Source organism: Rattus norvegicus, chromosome 7, assembly GCF_036323735.1.
Source record: "Rattus norvegicus strain BN/NHsdMcwi chromosome 7, GRCr8, whole genome shotgun sequence".
Taxonomy (NCBI): Eukaryota; Metazoa; Chordata; class Mammalia; order Rodentia; family Muridae; genus Rattus; species Rattus norvegicus.
In genome coordinates this window covers 21943963-21963157 of record NC_086025.1, presented here as the reverse complement: position 1 = coordinate 21963157, position 19195 = coordinate 21943963, and the positions used below count along the sequence as shown (strand labels likewise).

At 49.2% G+C, this 19195-nt stretch overlaps 1 protein-coding gene and 1 long non-coding RNA gene across 11 annotated transcripts in view; one reads left to right on the top strand and one right to left on the bottom strand.

Moving 5' to 3' along the window:
• Positions 1 to 8056: 8056 nt before the first annotated feature.
• On the bottom strand, positions 8057 to 17426 carry LOC102549680 (uncharacterized). Of its 7 annotated transcripts, XR_005486800.2 has the most exons (5): positions 17212 to 17417; positions 16147 to 16312; positions 11565 to 11723; positions 10911 to 11022; positions 8057 to 8726 (listed from the first exon to the last, which is right to left on the bottom strand). It is a non-coding gene; the product is annotated as an uncharacterized LOC102549680 (long non-coding RNA). The 7 variants fall into 7 exon arrangements; XR_010053195.1 differs by having other exon boundaries at positions 8057 to 8729; positions 10911 to 11723; positions 17212 to 17426; XR_005486799.2 differs by lacking the exon at positions 17212 to 17417 and having other exon boundaries at positions 8057 to 8729; positions 16147 to 16744.
• A 27-nt stretch (positions 17427 to 17453) lies between these two features.
• C7h12orf75 (similar to human chromosome 12 open reading frame 75) overlaps positions 17454 to 19195 on the top strand; it is a 42960-nt gene continuing 41218 nt past the window's right edge. For 3 of the 4 annotated variants that reach the window (XM_063262853.1, XM_063262854.1, XM_008765212.4), the window contains exon 1: positions 17454 to 17654. Coding sequence is in view for 2 of the 4 variants with exons in the window: in XM_008765212.4 (XP_008763434.1) it covers positions 17609 to 17654 (46 nt within the window). In the remaining 2 variants the exon portion in view is untranslated. The remainder of the gene's footprint in view (positions 17655 to 19195) is intronic. The other variant, NM_001271382.1, reaches the window with a different exon arrangement.

The window sequence follows — 19195 nt, the reverse complement described above, 5'->3', positions numbered from 1 at the left end:
ATTTCCACACTCATGTTCCACTGCCTTCTGGTGAAGATGTTCGTCTGTCTAGAAGAGTGCTATGTTGAGAGTCCGGCATTAAGGGGGAATGGAAGAAAGAAAAATTAAAGGTATACAAGCTGGAGTCTCAAAGACAGTATAAGGGTGGAGTATTATCATCATCACCATCACCATCACCACCACCATCATAATCTTCATCACCACCACCCCACCACCTCCTCCTCCTCCTCCCCCTCCTCCCCCTTCTCCCCCTCTCTCCCTCCTCCTCCTCCCCCTTCTCCCCCTCTCCCTCATCCCCCTCCACATTCTCCCTCTCTCTCCCTCCTCCCTCTCCCTCCTCCCCCTCCTCCCCCTTCTCCCCCTCTCTCCCTCCTCCCCTCCCTCCTCCCCCTCCCTCTCCCCTCCTCCCTCTCCCCTCCCCCTCCTCCTCCTTCTTCATCCCCATCATTTTGCATAGTGGCAGAGGAATTTCATATGAAATATTAAAAGGTAGCCTTCTTGTGGGCTTCTTATGGGGTTCGGGGTCTCATGCTCCCCATGTAGCTGATGATGACCTTGAACTTCCAGTCCTCCTGCCTCTACCTCCTAAGTGCTGAGATCTCAGGTGGGCCATAGCAAGCCCAGTCTTAGGTCGCTGTGCTGAAGACGCAACCCGGGCCTTCGTGCGAGCGCTCTAACAGCTCACCTACACCCTCAGCCTGCGGGATATTATATTCGGTGCTGACGGAGTCTGTTTCGTTAAGACAGATAGTTGAAATGGTAGGCGATGACATGTCTGGATGAGAAGCTCGATATATTGGCTGTTAAAGTTTAGCCTGTTCAGGAGGAAGTGGGGCTTTCGTTTGCTTTAATGGGTCTTTTTACTCAGCAAAGCGAGACAAAGCATCGTGCGTCCTGGAAGGGTAGGTGGGGGGGGGGGTAGAAATAGAGTGTTCTAGGCTGCTGTCCCGCTTAATGATTTTAAACATCCTTACCCGCACCCCCTCTTATTTTTCCATTTCCAACTTTCAATTACTTGTTTTTTTTCTGCCCCTCATCATTGGTTTTATACCTAGCGTAGACGAGGACTCCCAGGTGCCGACATTGCTGGAGGCTTGATGGTTACTGGGTAATTGGAAGGAAGAGCTTCTATCCAGAGGGAAAGCTTAATTCTTTTCACTGAGATATTAAACTAATGGGATTTTGCCTCATTTGCTTGGTGCGACCGTCCCTGAACCCTGGTGATCATCGGAATCCTGGGAGGAGACAGTCAGCGCCTTTTCATCGTTGAATTAATTTCGGCTGTAAGAGTAGCACATGCTGTGGAGTGAAATAACGTACGTTATGCAGATGGATGGGAAGCAGGCCAGGTCCTTCTCTTTCTGCTTCTTGGGGCAGTGCTAGTATTAATATATTACTCAGCCTGCCTTCCCAGGCCTTGCTTATGGAACTTCTCACAGTGCTTATACATGTAGTCATAGTTTGAATATGCTCCGTCCAGGGAGTGGCGCTACTTGGAGGTGTGGCCTTGTTGGAGTAGGTGTGGCCTGTTGGAGTAGGTGTGGCCTGTTGGAGTAGGTGTGGCCTGTTGGAGTAGGTGTGGCCTTGTTGGAGTAGGAGTGGCCTTGTTAGAGTAGGAGTGGCCTTGTTAGAGTAGGAGTGGCCTTGTTGGAGTGGATGTGGCCTTGTTAGAGTAGGAGTGGCCTTGTTAGAGTAGGAGTGGCCTTGTTGGAGTGGATGTGGCCTTGTTAGAGTAGGAGTGGCCTTGTTGGAGTGGATGTGGCCTTGTTGGAGTAGGAGTGGCCTTGTTGGAGTAGGAGTGGCCTTGTTGGAGTGGATGTGGCCTTGTTGGAGTAGGTGTGGCCTCGTTGGAGTAGGAGTGGCCTTGTTGGAGTGGATGTGGCCTTGTTAGAGTAGGAGTGGCCTTGTTGGAGTGGGTGTGTCACTGTGCATGTGGGCTTTGAGAACCTTATTCTATCTACCTGGAAGCCAGTATTCTCCTAGTGGCCTTCAGATGAAGATGTAGAACTCTCAGCTCCTCCTGCACCATGCCTGCCTGGACGCTGCCATGTTCCCACCTTGCTGATAATGGACTGAACCGCTGAACCTGTAAGCCAACCCCAATTACATGTTGTCCTTTACTAAGAGTTGCCTTGGTCGTGGTGTCTGTTCACCGCAGTAAAACCCTAACTAAGACACATGTCTCCCAAATGTGTCCCTTCTGTCTGTAACTTGCTTTGCCAGGCCATCATCTGTTGGGCACCCCTGCGGCTCACACAGTCCCTGTGCACAACTTCTTAGAGCTGCATGTTCTGCTCCAGGCATGTTAGCACACGTCTTTGGTTGAGCATTCAGGATGCAGAGGCAGGGGGATCTCTGAATGTCAGCCTGGTCTACATAGTGAGTTCTGGGCCAGCCAGAGCAAGCTATGTAGTGAGCCTGTCTCACATAAAAGAGTAAAACAAACAAATGGAAAGAGATGTGTGTTTTTAATTCAAATAATTGCAATTTGGTATCTCTCTCTCTCTCTCTCTCTCTCTCTCTCGCTCGCTCGCTCTCTCTCTCTCCCTTTATTGTGATCACGTTAGTCAGAGTCTCGTCCCTGTGACAGGACATCTGACATCAACCAGCTCTCAGGAGGACAGCATTAGCATGGATTGTAGCGTAAGTCCATGTTCAGTCAGGCTGATGTTTTTTGGGCCTGTGGCTGGGCAGTGCCTCCTGGCAGTCATGAACGGCTAAGAGTATGACTCACAATGAGGCTGTGTGTTGTGCTGGCTGTGAGAGCATTGTCTGTGGAAAGTAGCAAGCATGGGCAGACCTGAAGAGTAGATGTCTCAATATGCCACCCTGGAGGTCGCTGGTACCAGATGACGCCAAGCAAATACTCACGGATTGTCGAGAGATCGGCGATGAGTCAGGGGAAGGCTAGAGAGAGTGGGATAGACGGGGGCCAAAAAGAATTTCTTCTCATAATTGGGGTGCTGTTCCCATTTGGAAGTGTGAATGAAAATGGATGCTCCTTTCAGGGGAGATGTGATAAAAGTGGGACACTGTCACTGGTGAAGTGGAGGGCCAGAGACAGCGGTTCTCACCCTTCCTACCCCATGACACTTTAACACGGTTCCTCGTGGTGTGGTGACCCCCGACCCTAAAATTATTTTTGTTGCTACTTCATAACTGTACTTTTGCTACAGCTATGAATTGTAATGTAAATCTGTGTTTTCTGATGGTCTTAGGAGACCCCTGTGAAAGGGTTGTTTGACCTCCCCCCAAAGGGTCATGACCCACAGGTTTAGAACCGCTGACCCAAGTTATAGGTGGAGGGCTAGCAACTTGCAGAAAAATTGTACGTGAGTGCACCCATGTGGGGTTCTTAATGTTCATCTCATTTTCTTTGATTATTTATTATTATTATTATTATTATTATTATTATTATTATTATTATTATTATATTTTATAATCATGGCCATGTTTTAACAGCTCAGCAGCCTATCTGACAAATGACAAAAGGACATTTATTTTGTTAATTTTAAGTGCATAATCATTGACAGGGTTTCTCTGTATAGCCTTCTCTCCTGGCATTCATTCTGCAGACCAGGCTGGACTTGAAGTCACAGAGATCTGCCTGCCTCTGCCACCCAAGCGCTTGGATTAAAGGGGTGCATCACCACCGCCTGGCTGTGCATAGTCATTTTAAGTTAGACTGGGAAGGGACAGGAAGGGGTCTATGGGATCAATCATACCATCGTCACAGCAAGGTACTTGCTAGGGCAATAATGTTGGTCAGCACAGTGTCACAAGGAGACCAGCGTCATACCCGGTGAGACCTAGGGCTGGGGCAGGCTCACCTGCTAATTTAAGGTGCAGGTTCCCAGGACCACCAGCATGACTGAATTTGAAATTCCGAGCCACCAAATGAGTTCCAGCAGACCAATGTAACACTATTACGCGACTGCAAAGACCCCCACTCTCATGCCAGGCCACATGCTCCTGGCGTGCCGTGGATGGGGCACACAATAGGAATGGTGCCTCTCAAGCCACGCTGTAGGCAACTCTTGCCTGAATTTATCCTACCTTGGCTGCCACAGTCTGTCTGCTAGAGGCTGCAGTTTACCACAGTGACACCATTCGCTGTGTCTGTGTGTGAGGGGAGGGGCTGAGGCAAACTCGATCCTCCCGGCCGAGCCTTGTATACCTACCTGAAAAAAAGGGGATAAAAATTTATTCTGTGTCCACAGACAGAATTATTTCTAGTTACTGCGCAGGCAAGTCTAGGTTATAATCTCTGACTACCTGTGAGCACTGACGAGATGGCCAGAGATGCTTGAATACCACGACTGAGCATCTGACAGGGACGGCGGAGTCTGAAGTACACTTGGTTCCCATTGCTTTTTTCCTCCGTCTCACGTTTCAAAAGTGCTTGGGATACTAAGGACACAGGACGTCAGGAGCCGCCGAATGAGATTGCTTTTTCCCACCCGGACAAGATTGCATTGAACAATTTTTTTTTTACCTTGGTTATTGACTTCTTCCAACACATTCTCTCTGGACTGACTAGGACTTGGGGAAATTTGTTGATCAGACAAATAATAGCTCAAGTTGATTGAGCTTTACCCATGTGTTCGGGGTTCTGGGGACGAAAGATCAAATAAGACCTTTATCTTGTAAGATTCATGTTTTCATTAGGGGCGGAGGTTGAACAGGAATAGATTAAGCTGCCACGGTGTGGGATGGTGCACACCTAGGATATGGAGGGAGGAGGGGCTAGTTCTTCCTGGATAGACAGAGTACTTGCCAGGGAGGGGGATAGCTGATCAGCTGTGCTAGCTTTCCATTGCTATGACGGAACACCTGACATAAATAAACCAGAGAAGGAAAAATTTGGGTCTTTTGTTTGTTTTTGTTTCTTTTTTGTTTTTGGCTCACAGTTCAAAGGGCTCAGTCCATGGTCATGTGACTCCAGGTTTCTAGGATAGCTGGTGACAGAAGTACACGGCATCTCATTGGAGGGGAGAGGAGAGGAGAGGAGGGGAAAAGAGGAGAGGAGAGGAGGGGAGAAAAGAGGAGAGGAGAGGGGAAGAGAGGAGGGGAGAGGAGAGGAGGGGAGAAGAGGAGGGGAGAGGAGGGGAAAAGAGGAGGGGAAAAGAGGAGGGGAAAGGAGGAAAGAAGAGGAGAGGAGGGGAAAGGAGGAGAAGAAAGGAGGGGAGAACAGAGGAGAGGAGAGGAGAGGAGAGGAGGGAAGAAGACGGAATAGGGAAAAGACAAGATAACCTAGAAGACTTGACCCAGCGGCCTATTTCCTTCAGTTAAGCCCATACCGCTCATGGCCTCCAAAAACAACCAACTCGGGACCGCATTTTCAAAACAAGAGCCTATGGGGCAACGTCTCATATTCGACTGACCTCATAGCCCTTGGTTAAAATCTGGGGATGAGGAGGAGGAGGCTATCACACTCAGCAGGGGCTCTCGTGCTAACACAAATGTGCTTGTAAATATGTGGTGGTGCAAATGTGTTTGGCCCAAGGGGAGTGGCACTATCAGGAGGTGTGGCCTTATTGAAGGAGGAGTGGCCTTGGAGGAAGTGTGTCGCTCTGTAGGTGGGCTTGCAGGCCCTTTGCTTAAGCCCCACCCAGGGCAGGAGAGCCTTCAGATCAAGATACAAAACTCTCTGCTCCTTCTCCAGTACCATGTCTGCCTGGGCACTGCTATGTTTCCCGCCACGATGACACTGGACTGAGCCTCTGAACCTATAAGCCAGCCACAATTAAATGCTGTCCTTTTTAAGAGTCTCCTTGGTTATGGTGTCTTTTCTCAGCCATAGTTACTACAGAAGCTCAGGGAGGCTGGAGGTGCGGAAAAGGGAGGCAGGGCCAAACCAAGGAAAGGCAGTGCCTGCCCAGTGGTGAGCCTTGATCTTGGCAGTGGTGGGAACAAGATCTGATCAGATGCGTTAAGGTAAAAAGAACACCTGGCAGGGTGTGGCTGCCTCCTCTCCAGGGGTACATCCCCTGTCTCCTCTATGTGGTACCATCTGGCTAGCACCAACTAGTTGGTGTGGCCTCATGGAGGGAGTCTTGCCTGATTTTCCCTGTGTCCCTGTCAGCATCTTCTTGTGTGTCTCTAAGGGACTGTGTGCATGTGTATCCGAGGATACTTTATTCCGTATCTGTTTTCTCAGCAGTCTGCGAGCTGGCCTCCTGAAATGGTCATGTTAATAGTCAACCTTTGTGGTGGTGTGAATATGCTTGGCCCATGGGAAGTGGCACTATTAGGAGGTGTGACCTTATTGGAGGAAGTGTGCCACTGTTGGGGGTGGGCTTTGAGGCGCCTATGTTCAAGCTCACCCAGCGTGGAAGAGAGCTGTGGAGAGCTGTGGGATGATGTCACAGGTGAGGCAGGTACAAGACAGAAGGAGGCCTGTCATTGGACGAGAAGGAAGGATGTACGGGAGAAAAGTTTGAAGGAAGAGGAGGAGACTGGAACGGAAAAGAGGAGGAGACAGGAGGAAGAGAGAGAGAGAGAGAGAGAGAGAGAGAGAGAGAGAGAGAGAGGAGCCGTGGCAGGACAATATGGCGGGTGACGTTAAGATTCCACACTGTTCCTTTACAGGTTGTTACGAATGTTTTTAGGAGATGGATGTGTACTAGGCTTTGTGTGTTTAGGTGGGCAATTATATCTTATCAATTGCGCCAAAGGTTATTGTATTGTGTGTTCTTTCATGTGGTGATTTAAGTGGGGCGGCTGGTCTGGGCCACCGCAGAGCTGGGATGTGTGTTTCTGGCATGGACACCTGCCTTGGGAACTAGATAGGTAGAGAGATCGCTGCCAGGCTCAGAGGGAGGCCTTCGGCAGTGTGATATGGGATGGAGCAGAGTGGATGAGACGCTTTGCTGACTGAGAATTAAGATATCTAGCAGATATCTTGGGGCACTGCGGTGCTGGACTTAGTGGGGATAGAGGCAGCTCTTTTATTTTTTATATTTTTACAACAGAGAGCCTCCTCCTGGCTGCCTTTGGGTCAAGATGTAGAACTCCCAGTTCCTCCAGCACCATGTCTGCCTGGACACTGCGGTGCTTTCCACTGTGATGAGAATGGACTGAACCTCTGAAACCGTAAGCCAGCCCCAGTTACATGTTTGCCTTCATAAGAGTTGCCAGTGAGGGGATATTTGAAGAGAGCTGGTCCCCGTGTCTCTTCACAGCAATAAAACCCTAATTAAGGCAAACTCTTCTAATCCATCTAATGGTCAGAAGGGCTTGACACAGGCACTTATTTACCCTCTTGACAAATAGGGAAACCGAGTCACAGAATGACCGAATAACCTGCTGGTAGATGGGGAGGTCAGAATTTGGACACAGGAGATGTGGCTGTTAAGGCTCTTGGTTACACAGGTCCTACCCATGCCACAGGCAGAAGAACTTAGGGACTGGAGATCAGCCCGCCCGTCAGTGGTGGCTTCTGTCTCTGTGGCTCCCCAAGTTCTAAGCCTGCAATTTCCTGCCCTGTTCTTGGGCTAAACATATCGTGAGCCATCGCCAGGGTTACTGCTGAGGATTCAGAAAGCTGGATTGCGGCGGCGGAAATAAAGCACCACGGGGAGACATCTGACTCATGGTCGGGAGGAACAGCTGGCTCTAACTATTGCATAAAAGCTTGAGTGAGGAGGGTTGAAGGAAAGTGAGGCGGGAAACTGAGTCTGGAAGGAATGGGGCTGCGGAGGTGGTGTGAGAGCCGGGCACATAGTGCTGTGGCTGGTGGCAGAGACAGGCAGATCCCAAGGCTCAGAGGGTGGGCCATCTACATCTAAAACAGCGAGCTCCAGGTTCAGTGAGAGACCCTGTCTCAGAAAGTTAGGGGAGTAGTGATCGGGGAAGTCATCTGCATCTGTCATCTGGTATCTGGCCTTCATACATGTACAAGCAAATATATCTGCAGGATTACCTGCATGCCCGTGTTTGCATGTACACACACACACACACACACACACACACACACACACACACGGAGGAATGGGGCTCAGAAGGAAGCTCTGACCTAGGGGTTCACAGTCTGAGAGACACATCTAGAAACTCATTTTAAGGTTTTTAAGCTTGGAAACCCTGCAGCGTTTTAATATTAAAGTCCCTTTTTGCTCGCCGACCTCTGTTGTAGCATTTCTAATCAGAAAAGGATGTTCTCATTAAGCCTCTCCATGCCGCTGTGTCTCCTCTGCTCGCAGGGCCTGCCTGAATTAGGAAATTGCTTCCTTCGGAAATCCCTTTAAGTCCAGGTTCCAGACTCAGGATTCCAAACGTCTTCGGCCTTAGCTAATGATTCAGCGGCCTCTCCACCTCTCCTTCCTCTCTTCCGAGCGATTTAATCATAACTGTCCCTGGATGTTGTTTGCTTAGTCATGGCAACAGAGCCATTTCATAGGCCAATTAGCAGCACAGACACTATTGACATTCTGCCTGTGCGAGGCGAATGTCTGAGATGCAAACAAACGTTTGACTGATCTCCATGCATCTTCCCAAACTGGACCCATGCGGGTATTGTAGGTGACGGAAGTCTCGTTCGTGTGCATGTGTGGCAGGATGTAGGCTCTGGGTTTTCAAAGGTGATCACAAGAGGTGGGGACGCAGCTTGGTTGGTCTCATTTTAAGTAGCCCGTGAAGTAAGGATGGGGCGGGAGGGATTCCTCAGAGAGAAGAGGACTTTCCGGGAGAAACAAACGTTCCAGAATTTCAGCACCAAGCTTCTTTTCCTGCTTCGAGAGACAAATATGCAGCTGTTAAAATTTGGCTTTTGAAGATGGAACTCTTAGAAAATGACAAACCACTGTGATAAAGACTTCAGTGTGTGCCCTCCAGCTACTGCTCTGGGTCCCCATGAGACTTCACAGTATTTTGCTATTTAAATATTAGCTCTTAAAATGAAATTCAAATAGAAAGGCCATATTCAGTAAATAGTTGTAGCTGTATACTAAATTGTTAATGGCTATACACACAAACACACACACACACACACACACATATGAGCTTTTATACGTGTTTTTAATCATCAAAAGTTGTCCATCTATATTTCAAACCTTGAACAACAATATGCTGAAAATATAAAAATGGAAATCAGAATAAAAGACTTTAAATGTGTTCAGTTCTGCAAACGAAGAGACCGGCACCTTTACAATGACTTAAACATTATATGATGCACGCATGTCTTGGAATATTACACAGTACCCACATGCGTGCACGATTTTTAATGTAACCAAAAGCTCAAGTTTAAAAATGTAGGCACAAAAACCTCAGGCAAATCGGTTGCTGTCTGTGGTTTGAGTCATAGTTCGATATTCCCTCAGTTGTCAGGCACCGGCCTCCTCTTATACGGGCTAATAGATGTCTGTTATATAGTGACCGTCCAATGCCCAAGTGAAATTGCTCTCAAGTCCTCAGAAAAGAATGGGGATATTCGCCAAGTAATATACTTCCAGGGAAGGGACATGACGTCACTTGTTTTACAAGTGTGCTAAACCTTCATCATGGTACCGAGTAAGCACCAGGCACTGGGCTTGCCTATTGCAGGATGGACCTAGTTCCCTCCTTTCCCCTCCCAAAAGAAACCCAGCGTCTCTAAACCAACCCTTCACTTCAGATCTTAGTTTGCCCCGAAAGCCACTAAGTCCACGGCGGCACAGAGTAAGATGCAGCTTTGGTAAGATAAACTTCCCACATAATCCAAGCTTAAAATATAACAGTGACTCTGCTTGTATGAAACACCCAAAACAGGCGAATCCATCAAGACAGCAGATTCACTTGTGTGGAGGGGTGGGCAGGGCATGGCTGCCCGGTGGGTGCCGTGTTCCCTTTGAGACAGGCGGACATGCTCTGGAATTAGATCACGGCGTTGGTAGCACACCACTGAGGGTATGCTAAACGCCACTGAGCCATACACTTCACGTTGGTTGGTTTTTAGCTTTGCTAACTTGTGAGAGGCCGGCAATGTGAGGAAGTGGGTGTTTTGTAAGGGGCTCTGCTGCCTGGTTTTGGTCTTTGCTTTACTCTCTCCCTTTTTGAAATGGCAAACTATGTGGGCAAAGTAGACAACAGCCTAGGCACGGTGGGACTGAAGTGGAATCCTACAAGGCACCTCCTGTCAGGACCCTGCAGAGATCGTGTGTGAGATCCCTTTCTCCATTCTCAGGCTCTACCTGTGGAGTAGCTCCAAGCCTTGTGTCTTGGAGTCTTCTGGTGTGTGTGAGTACACGCGCACGTGCACGTGCACGTGCGTGTGTGGTGACGGTGGTGCTGTGTGTGCACGCATGTGCACACGCCCATGCATGTGCACTTGTGGTGATGGTGCTGTGCACGAGTGCAAACACACGAGCATGTGCATGTGTGGTCATGGCAGTGGTGGTGTGTGTGTGCGCTCACGTGCATGTGTGTGTGCATGTGTGGTGATGGTGGTGGTGCTGTGTGTGCACTCATGGGCGCACCCCCATGAATGTGCACGTGTGGTGATAGTGCTGTGCACTCATGGGCATGCCCCTGTGCATGTGCACGTGTGGTCATGGCAGTGGTGGTGTATGTGTGTGTGCATGTGCATGTGCATGTGTGGCCATGGCAGTGGTGGTGTGTGTGTGCGCACATGCATGTGCATGTACATGTGGCGATGACAGTGATGCTGTGTGTTTGATTAAAACAGAGCCAAGGAGCTTTAAGAACCATTGATCTAGCTCCTTAAATCCCCAGCCTCCCCTTAAATGCCCCCACCACGGAGCGAGGGGCTTCTGAGCTTTTGTTTCAGTTGCAGCCCTTCATGTCACGCACACTTGTCCCAACAAGGCGTTACTACATCCATCTGTAGTTACTTGGTTTTGCATCTGTCTACTCCAGAAGACCTTGGTGGGAGTACACATGGATAGATATTCTCTCCAATATGGCCGAGTTCCTACCTGGGCTGTGGAAAGAGCACTGGAGCACACCAGCCTTTGACGGGCATTCTCAGCAGGAGACACGACTCGAGGTTGAGGCTCAGTGGTGGGAGGGGTGTCAAGAGTCTGGGACCTGAAAGAAAGATGGTGGAGCAGGAGAGGTGGACAGAGGGCCTAGTGCTCAGTCAGGCACATTCGTTTTGCTCATAAGAACGATGGGGAGCTAGGGCAGGTGTAAGGAGAGCTGGAAGGGGTGACGTAATCAGGTTTACATCTGCAGACCTACTGTGCGGTGGAGGAAATGCCAAGGGAAGGACTTCCTGTGTCTGGATGTGAACCACCATTTGCTCCCTTCCTCACTCAAAGCCCTTCATGCGGTCTGAGCAGACGAGTGGCCAGAAGCTCTGAGTTAAAGTTCTTGCTCTGGGCGAGGGATCGACAGTAAACAAGACTTCTATGGGCCTCTGCTTCCTCATCAGCAAATGACAGGATCAAAGTCAAGTTTCTTTTTTTTTTTTTTTTTTTTTTTGGTTCTTTTTTTTCGGAGCTGGGGACCGAACCCAGGGCCTTACGCTTCCTAGGCAAGCGCTCTACCACTGAGCTAAATCCCCAGCCCCAAAGTCAAGTTTCTAAACCAACATTATACGGCGTCCGGGCCACTGCCCTTTTAAGTACCCAGAGAAGGAGCATTCTTCTGAGGGTCTCGGGAGAATCTTCTTGTCCTGTTTAAGTCACTAGCGGTCCTCAGCAGGTCAATGGAAGAGACAACAGCCTTTCTTTCTTCCTGACCTCAGCAATCATGTCACCTTGGATCTTCCTTTTGGGACTTTGAACCTGGAGAGAGTAGCGTCCGGTCAAAGACAGGTGGTGGAGCAAGTCTGTAATGTAAAGCCCTGGGAAATTAGAGAGTAGACCGGAAGTGAAAGGCCATCCTTGAGCTGTAGCGTGAACTTGAGGGCAGCCTGGGTTCCACGTGACCCTATCTCAAATGGTCCCTCTAAATTAACTACAGTAGTCTCTGTATTATGCTTAGCTTATCGAAGACTCCCTGTGGATGCCTGGAAACACTGGCTCATTTGTCTATGTTTTTCATGCGCGCGCACGCACAAACACACACACACACACACACACACACACACACACACACACAGGAGTTCAAAATTAAGCACACTGAAAGCTTAACAATACTACTAATGAAACTGGACATTCAAAGCATTTGTTTTTAGTTTACTCCTATGAATGCTTTCCCTGCGTGTACATCATGCATGTGCCTGGTGCCTATGGAGGTCACAGAAGGGCCTCAGATCCCCCCAGAAGTGGATTTGAAAGTTTGTCAGCCACCATGTGTGTGCTGGGAACCGAGCCCTCCCCTTGGACTGGAGTTATGGCTGGTTGTGAGCCGCCATTCTGGGAAGTAAACCTGGGTGGGTCCTTCTGGAGAACACCAAGCGTTCTTAACTACCGAGCCGTCTCTGCAGGACAAGTTTAATCATATGTTGTCATAAGATGATGTGTGTATGGCAGGTTCCTTTCTCTGAAGTGGCCCGCTACTCTCAGGTTCTTTCTTGTGATGATGTGAGATGTTAGGGCTCTAGAGACAATCAGAGGAAGGACAGGATTGTGGTGTGGGGTTAGGCTACCGCTCCTCTGAAGACCATCAGAGAAAGGATGGCTCTGGCCCACAGGAGAAGAAGGGTACTGGGTGCCTCCCAAGTGTGCACAAAGTAGGAACTCTCCTTTACCTAGTGTCTTCCATGCAATGTGCTTAGGGGCCAAGGCCACTTGTCAACAGAGAAAGAAAGGAAAATGTAAAGGAAACCCAAGCCATCCAACATGCGGGGGAGTCTTGTATGGGAGGGACCATCTCCGGGAAAAGTCTTCACAGCTTCCCGTCTCCTACTCAGCACACGGCACCCTCCTCTCCACAAAGCGGTTGCTGTTCAAAGGTGGAAACAGCTGCTGAGTGGTGTGGTTTTTCCCACCGCACTGAACGAGACCAAAGTTGATCAGTCAGGAAATGGGGCGTGCAGTCATGATTTTCTTTTGACTAATTATGGTTAGAAGCATCTGAATGCAACAAGCCTTTGCCTATAAGGTAAAACAAACAAGTACATTTCTAAAATGGAAAAGAGGCACTGTGCTTTCTCTTCGTCCTGTATTTCCATGTTAGGGACTTTCCGTTGCCCATCTGACGAGCCCTCACTGCCCTTTGACTAAACTCAGTACAGTCATAGCCACAGCGAGGCCACCCCTCCCCAGCTCCCACCTGGCCTCTAGCCTGGTCTCCTGGACATTTTTTCCTATTGATGGAGGATACGCTGCACGCTCCTGGCCTCAGGGCTTTGGAGTAGCTATTCTTTTTTGCCTGGGATCTTCTTGGTTCTTGGAGTCTCCGTTCTTAGCAGCAGACTTCTTAAAAATCCACTGCATTATGTTCACCTACTTAAAACGCCATCATTTCTCTCTTCACCCCAATCCTCTATTCCAGAAACTTGCTCTTCTTTGTTTCTTTTTTCTTTTCTCTTTCTTTCTTTCTTTCTCTCTTTCTCTCTCTCTCTTTCTTTCTTTCTTTCTTTCTCTCTCTCTCTTTCTTTCTTTCTTTCTTTCTTTCTTTCTTTCTTTCTTTCTTTCTTTCTTTCTTTCTATGGTACTTATAGTGCTTGAAATTGTATCTTTTTGTTTGACTTTGTCTGTTCTTCCTAGAGTTTTCTTCTGTCTTGTTCACAGTCATTTCTCATGCATGTAGGGGATGGCTGGCCTGAACAGGGATTTTTTTTTTCCTGGAGCTGGGGACCAACTGAACAGGGATTGTTAAATGAAGGGACAGATTACACATGCTATAACTTTATCAGGTGGAATATTCGATATCCACCAGGTCCAGTTAAGGAATATGCCTGTAGTCAGGCAGGTTGGGTCAATGACTGCTCATTCTCTCTCTCTCTCTCTCTCTCTCTCTCTCTCTCTCTCTCTCTCTCTCTCTTTCACACACACACACACTCATCATACACACACTCACTACACACTCACCACACACATACACACTCACCACACACACTCACCACACACATACACACTCACCACACATACCCACCACACACACACTCACCACATACACACTCACCACACACACTCACCACATACACACTCACCACATATACACTCACCACACGCACACACTCACCACACACACACCACACACACACACTCACCACATATACACTCACCACACACACTCACCACACACACACTCATCACACACACTCACCACACACACACTCACCACACGCACACACTCACCACACATAATCACCACATATACACACTCACCACATATACACTCACCACATACACACACTCACCATACACACACACACCCCACACACACACTCACCACACACTCACCACACACACTCACCACACACACCACACACACACACACACCCGCTGAGAGCCACTAGCCATTCATAAGAGGACATGAGGAGAGAACTTCCATGATTTAGCTTCCCAGGAGGTCATTGGTGCTGGGATTTGGGAAGCAGAATTATTTTGTTTTTCTGGGTGGATACTGTCAAGAAGCTGGGACAGTCCCATGGATGTTCTTTCTGAGTACATCTCCTGCATGGGTCAGGAAGACTGACCTGGGAGCAGACTCTCAATAGGTGGTGAGGTGACAGCGACCTCTTCTCATTGCCAGGCCAGCGCATGGTCTCTGCTTGTGCAGTGACATAATAGCAGTCCTTGGACAAGACTACCAAGGGGGCTTGGTTTGAGTCTCTATCTGCTGTTAGAGTGGCCTCAGGTGGTAATGCTGGGCTATGCCTTCAACCTGGGCAGAAGCTGCCACAGATAGCTACCTGGTGGTGCCAGGCCAGTTTCTGGGTCTCCTGGAGTACTTTCCCTGTTCCTACGGCTGTCTCAGGGTGAGGCACAGGGTCAGGTAACATAGAAATAAACAGTCAGGGTGTGGTGGCACACACACTTAATCCCAGCACTCAGGAGGCAGAGGCAGGCAGATGTCTGTGGGTTAGAGTCAGCCTGGACAGTGAATTGCAAGACAGCCAGGGCGATTACAGAGAGAGACCGTGACTCAAAAAACAAATTATCTATCTATCTATCTATCTATCTATCTATCTATCTATCTATCATCTATCTATCTATCTATCTATCTATCTATCGATACAGATATAGAGATCAGTAATTCTATCTGGTAGTGGTATTATCTTTCTAATATAGGATTTGTTTAGGGGTGGCCACTGAACCAAGACAGCAGAGGCCAAGGTGGGAACCAGTGTATTGTGGTTCATTCTCCAGGTAGGAGTGTTCATTTGGAAGGCTGTGGAAACTTTAAGAGGTAGAGAGACTTGTTGGAGGGAGTGGGTCACTGGGTGTGGGCCCTGAGGTTATCATGCAACCCAGCCTCATTTCCTGCCTGCTCTTGGACCCAGTGAGACCAGCCACCTGAGGCAGGAGTTTAGTTCACAGTAGGCCAAAGGGAAAACGGCTCATGCAAACTCCAAGTTACTCACATATGTTACAGTGGGAATGGATGTTAGAGTTCATATGGGATTCTAGGTTTAAACACTAAAGCTAGGCCCACCAAGGACTAGAGACAAAGACACTTACATCTGGGTACAAGACACTCAAGGACTTGACAGACTCAAGACAAACCATGAGGACCAAGACCAGCATTGTTGAGATGCTGGATAGTTTCCAGGAAACCCCAGACCATTCATTTGGTAGACAAGAGACAGACGAAACATTGTAGCCACCTCTTGTTAGCTGTGAGGGCAGACAGAGCTTTGTATAACTGAGAACATTTAGGATAGCCGGGGGTAACACCGAAAGTCTTACTTTCTCTTTTTACCAAACCTTTATGTCTTAGGAGCCTGCCTTGTTTTCCCTTAATTTCTTACTGTTCTGTGAACCCCTCAATAAAGTTTCCCATTTAACTCTTACAAGCACCTGCAACTTTAGTCTTTATTGGCATAGGACACTGAACTTGGAGTCACCGCATCTGGTCAATCTTTGGCGATAGTTAAGTGTCCACCACCTTAGGACTCTGGTCAAGCCCGCCTGGCTGAGAAAGGCTGTTGCTGGTAAGCACTGTAACAGCTTCATGTGTGCTTTTAACACCCTCCCTTTTTCCACCGCAATGGACGGACTCCCCTCCACTCATCAGCTAGAATAAACCATCCCTTTCTTAAGTTACATCTTGTCAAGTATTTTGTCACAACTAGAAACAAAGAAAGAAACTTACTTCTAGAGGTAAAGTGAAAAGTGCCCATTTTGTCCAATAACAGTCTCTCACCACAAGGTCAGATGCCTTCGTTTCCATGGAGGATGCATCATCTCTTTTATCCTGTACACTGGGTTTCCCCAGTCCTCATAGCTCAAAGGTCATGTTCAGTAGTCTGGTTCTTAACCTGTGGGGTGAGACCCTTTGGGGATCAAATGACCCTTTCACAGGGATTGCCTAAGATCACCAGAAAATATTTACACTGCGATTGGTAACAGCAACAAAATCGCAGTTATAAAGTAAGGATGAGATAAATTTATTGTTGAGGGTCACCACAGGATGAGGGGCTGTATTAAAGGGTGGTAGCATTAAGAAGGTTGAGAACCACTTTTCCATATGACCCCTCAACACACCTATAGGGTTAAGCCGGTCCCTTAAGCCTTTCCTCCCTATATCGCTCTTTTGGCGTCCCTGTTTTGATGTAGCTAATTTGTTTATAATTTGTCTGTCTGGGGACACAGTCTCCCTTCGTGTTTGTAACCCCAGAGCTTAGCAAAGAACTTGGCACGACCAGGGCTTCTCTATAAATAGCGAGTTCAAAATGGAGCCTTATTTCCTGACGAGTTCACCTCTCAGTGAGTTTTATTGATTCTGCACTGTGAGCCAGGAGGACACTAGGGAACGGAGGGTCCTTGTCTTCAAGGAATTTGAACTTCTGCTCAAAAGCCCAACACCTGTAATAGCAGATGGCGTTGGCTGAGGAACAGGCGCGGAGCCGTTTACAATGTCTCTGTACAGCTCCTAGAGTCACATAGCGGTCAGAGGGTCAGAGGCCAGAGCAGGAGTTGTGGTCCCAGTTAACAGCTCCCAGCTGTTAGGCTGAAACGGACCACGGAGGTGAAACTCTAGTTACAGATCTGGGAGATGTTGATTTTGAGGAGGAGCTCTAGGTCTGAGCAACCCTGGGAGAGCTGGTCTTTCTAGGTGATGGGGTTGTGAGGGATGGAGCTGTCTGCTTTCTTCGAAAGCAGGAGAGGGCTTGGTTTCCTCTTCAGACCCGAACGTCATTTAGTCTGTCGACCTTACCAGACATATACCCACGATGCTCAGAGCAGGTGTTCCCTGTCATTTCCTCTCCTCTCCACATCCTGGGGACAGGGAGGGGACGTGAGGAAAGAGAGCGGAGGCCAAAAGGAGGGAGGGCAAGCAGGCGAGCCCTGCTGCGGACCACGCCTTCGGCCACGACCCCCCAAATCCTACTTTAAACTCCCGCCCCCTCTGAACCGCCACCAATGCCCGGCCCAGGAACGCGCAGGAGGCTGCGCATTGGTTGGCGCCACGGTTGCCGCGGTGACGGGTGGGTCCGTGGGGGTCCCCGCGCGGGGCGGGGCTAGGGCTGTCCCTGGTCCCGCGCGCCGCCTCCATCTGGGTCTCCGCCACCGGGACCTGAGGTCCAGAGCGCGGATTCCCTGCGGGTGGCGCGATGGGTTGCGGGAACTCCACGGCCACCAGCGCGGCCGCGGGCCGAGGTAAGCCAGGCTACGGGGCGTGGGTCCCTCGGGAGAGGCGGCGGCGGCGGGGGACGCGCAGTTCCCTCGCCCCATCCTCAATTTCTGAGACTGAAGCTCGCCCGCTTCTGGAAAGACCGAGAGGAAGCCGGTGCCCCTGTGCGGGGGCGGTCACGCCCGGATTCAGCGGGGAGGACTGTCGCCTGGGTCCTGCAGCCGGTCTCTGCACCCTTCTGGGGAGCAGAATTTCCCAGTTGTGTCTCTGGTCCCTCACATCCCCTTTCCATCGGCTTGGCTTCCCTCCAGGCCTCGCCCCGGACCCCTTGACTCTCGGACCCTGCGCCTGGAAAAGTGCAGCTGAGCAAGTCAGGACTTTTCTGGGAGTGGGGCTGAGGGCCAGTGGGCTGGGGACAGCAGCCCGCAGGGCTATAAAAAACGCACCCGTGTGGGTCTGCTTACTTAAGACCCACCCTGCTGCGCGTTTAGGCTCTCGCTGAGAAGCTGCGGGAGCTAGAGGCTCAGTTTCGCTTGATGGAGAGCTTCAGGGCTGGCCTCTCTTTTGATAAATTTTCACTTAAAATATATATCCAAACTTGTTTGTGCACGACTTCATTTCGCTGATTGGCCGGGCAGGGCTTCTAGATTTCCCTGGCTAAGCCAGGCTTTCTATCGAGTAACGTATTGTAAGATTCAGCCCCTCTGATAAAACCAGCTGATGTTGGATTTGTTTGGGGTTTTCTCCGCTGACGTATTTTAGCGTCCTTTTGGACAGGGTTCCCTAGCTTCGCTCGCTGAGTCCAGACAGATGCCACAACCCACTCTAACCAGCAAGCGCAAACAGTAGTCAAATACTGCAGTGTTTGCGGGGCTGATGTGGATGTCCTGCTAATGGCTTTTTGAAACCTTGGAGCTGTCACCTCCCTTAGCTAAGACCTTAAGGCTTGGCAGTTATTTTTTTTATTGATTGAAGCATTCAGGTTTGAACTCGGAGTCCGATAATTACCCATGCTGAGCAGGACTTTGACCGGTATAGCTTTTTATTTTAAGATAGGGTCTCACTAAGTCGTCCAGACATGCTCGGAACTCACTGTGCTTCTTGGGCTGGCCTTAAACTTGCGACTTCCTGGATCAGGCTCTTGATGAGTGGGACAAAAGGCCTGCAACATCAAACCTGGCTGAACTTGCTTAATATTTGCACGATGGGAACCACTGTGGTAATCTACCCAGAATATTGGCTGAATTTGGTCTACCTTTTTGGGGAGGGCAGTCAGTGTCATATCTGTGGATTAAGTGTGCCTCAAGGGACTCAACTAAAACACCTGAGAGTCTAGGCCCAGGGAAAGTTTATCCGTTCCAGGTGACCTTCCCGGTTTTGGATTTAGGTCTGGCTTTGGGATCTTCAGACAGCCACAGGGAAGCAAATCTTTTAGATTCCTATAGCTGTGACTCAGCTTAGTATCACATGCAAATGAAAGCAGGGGCACCATTGAAGCCGCGTTTCAGTGCAACATGGAAATCAGGAAAGTGTCAAAACCTCAACAATTGTGTCCAGCTCCCAGGTT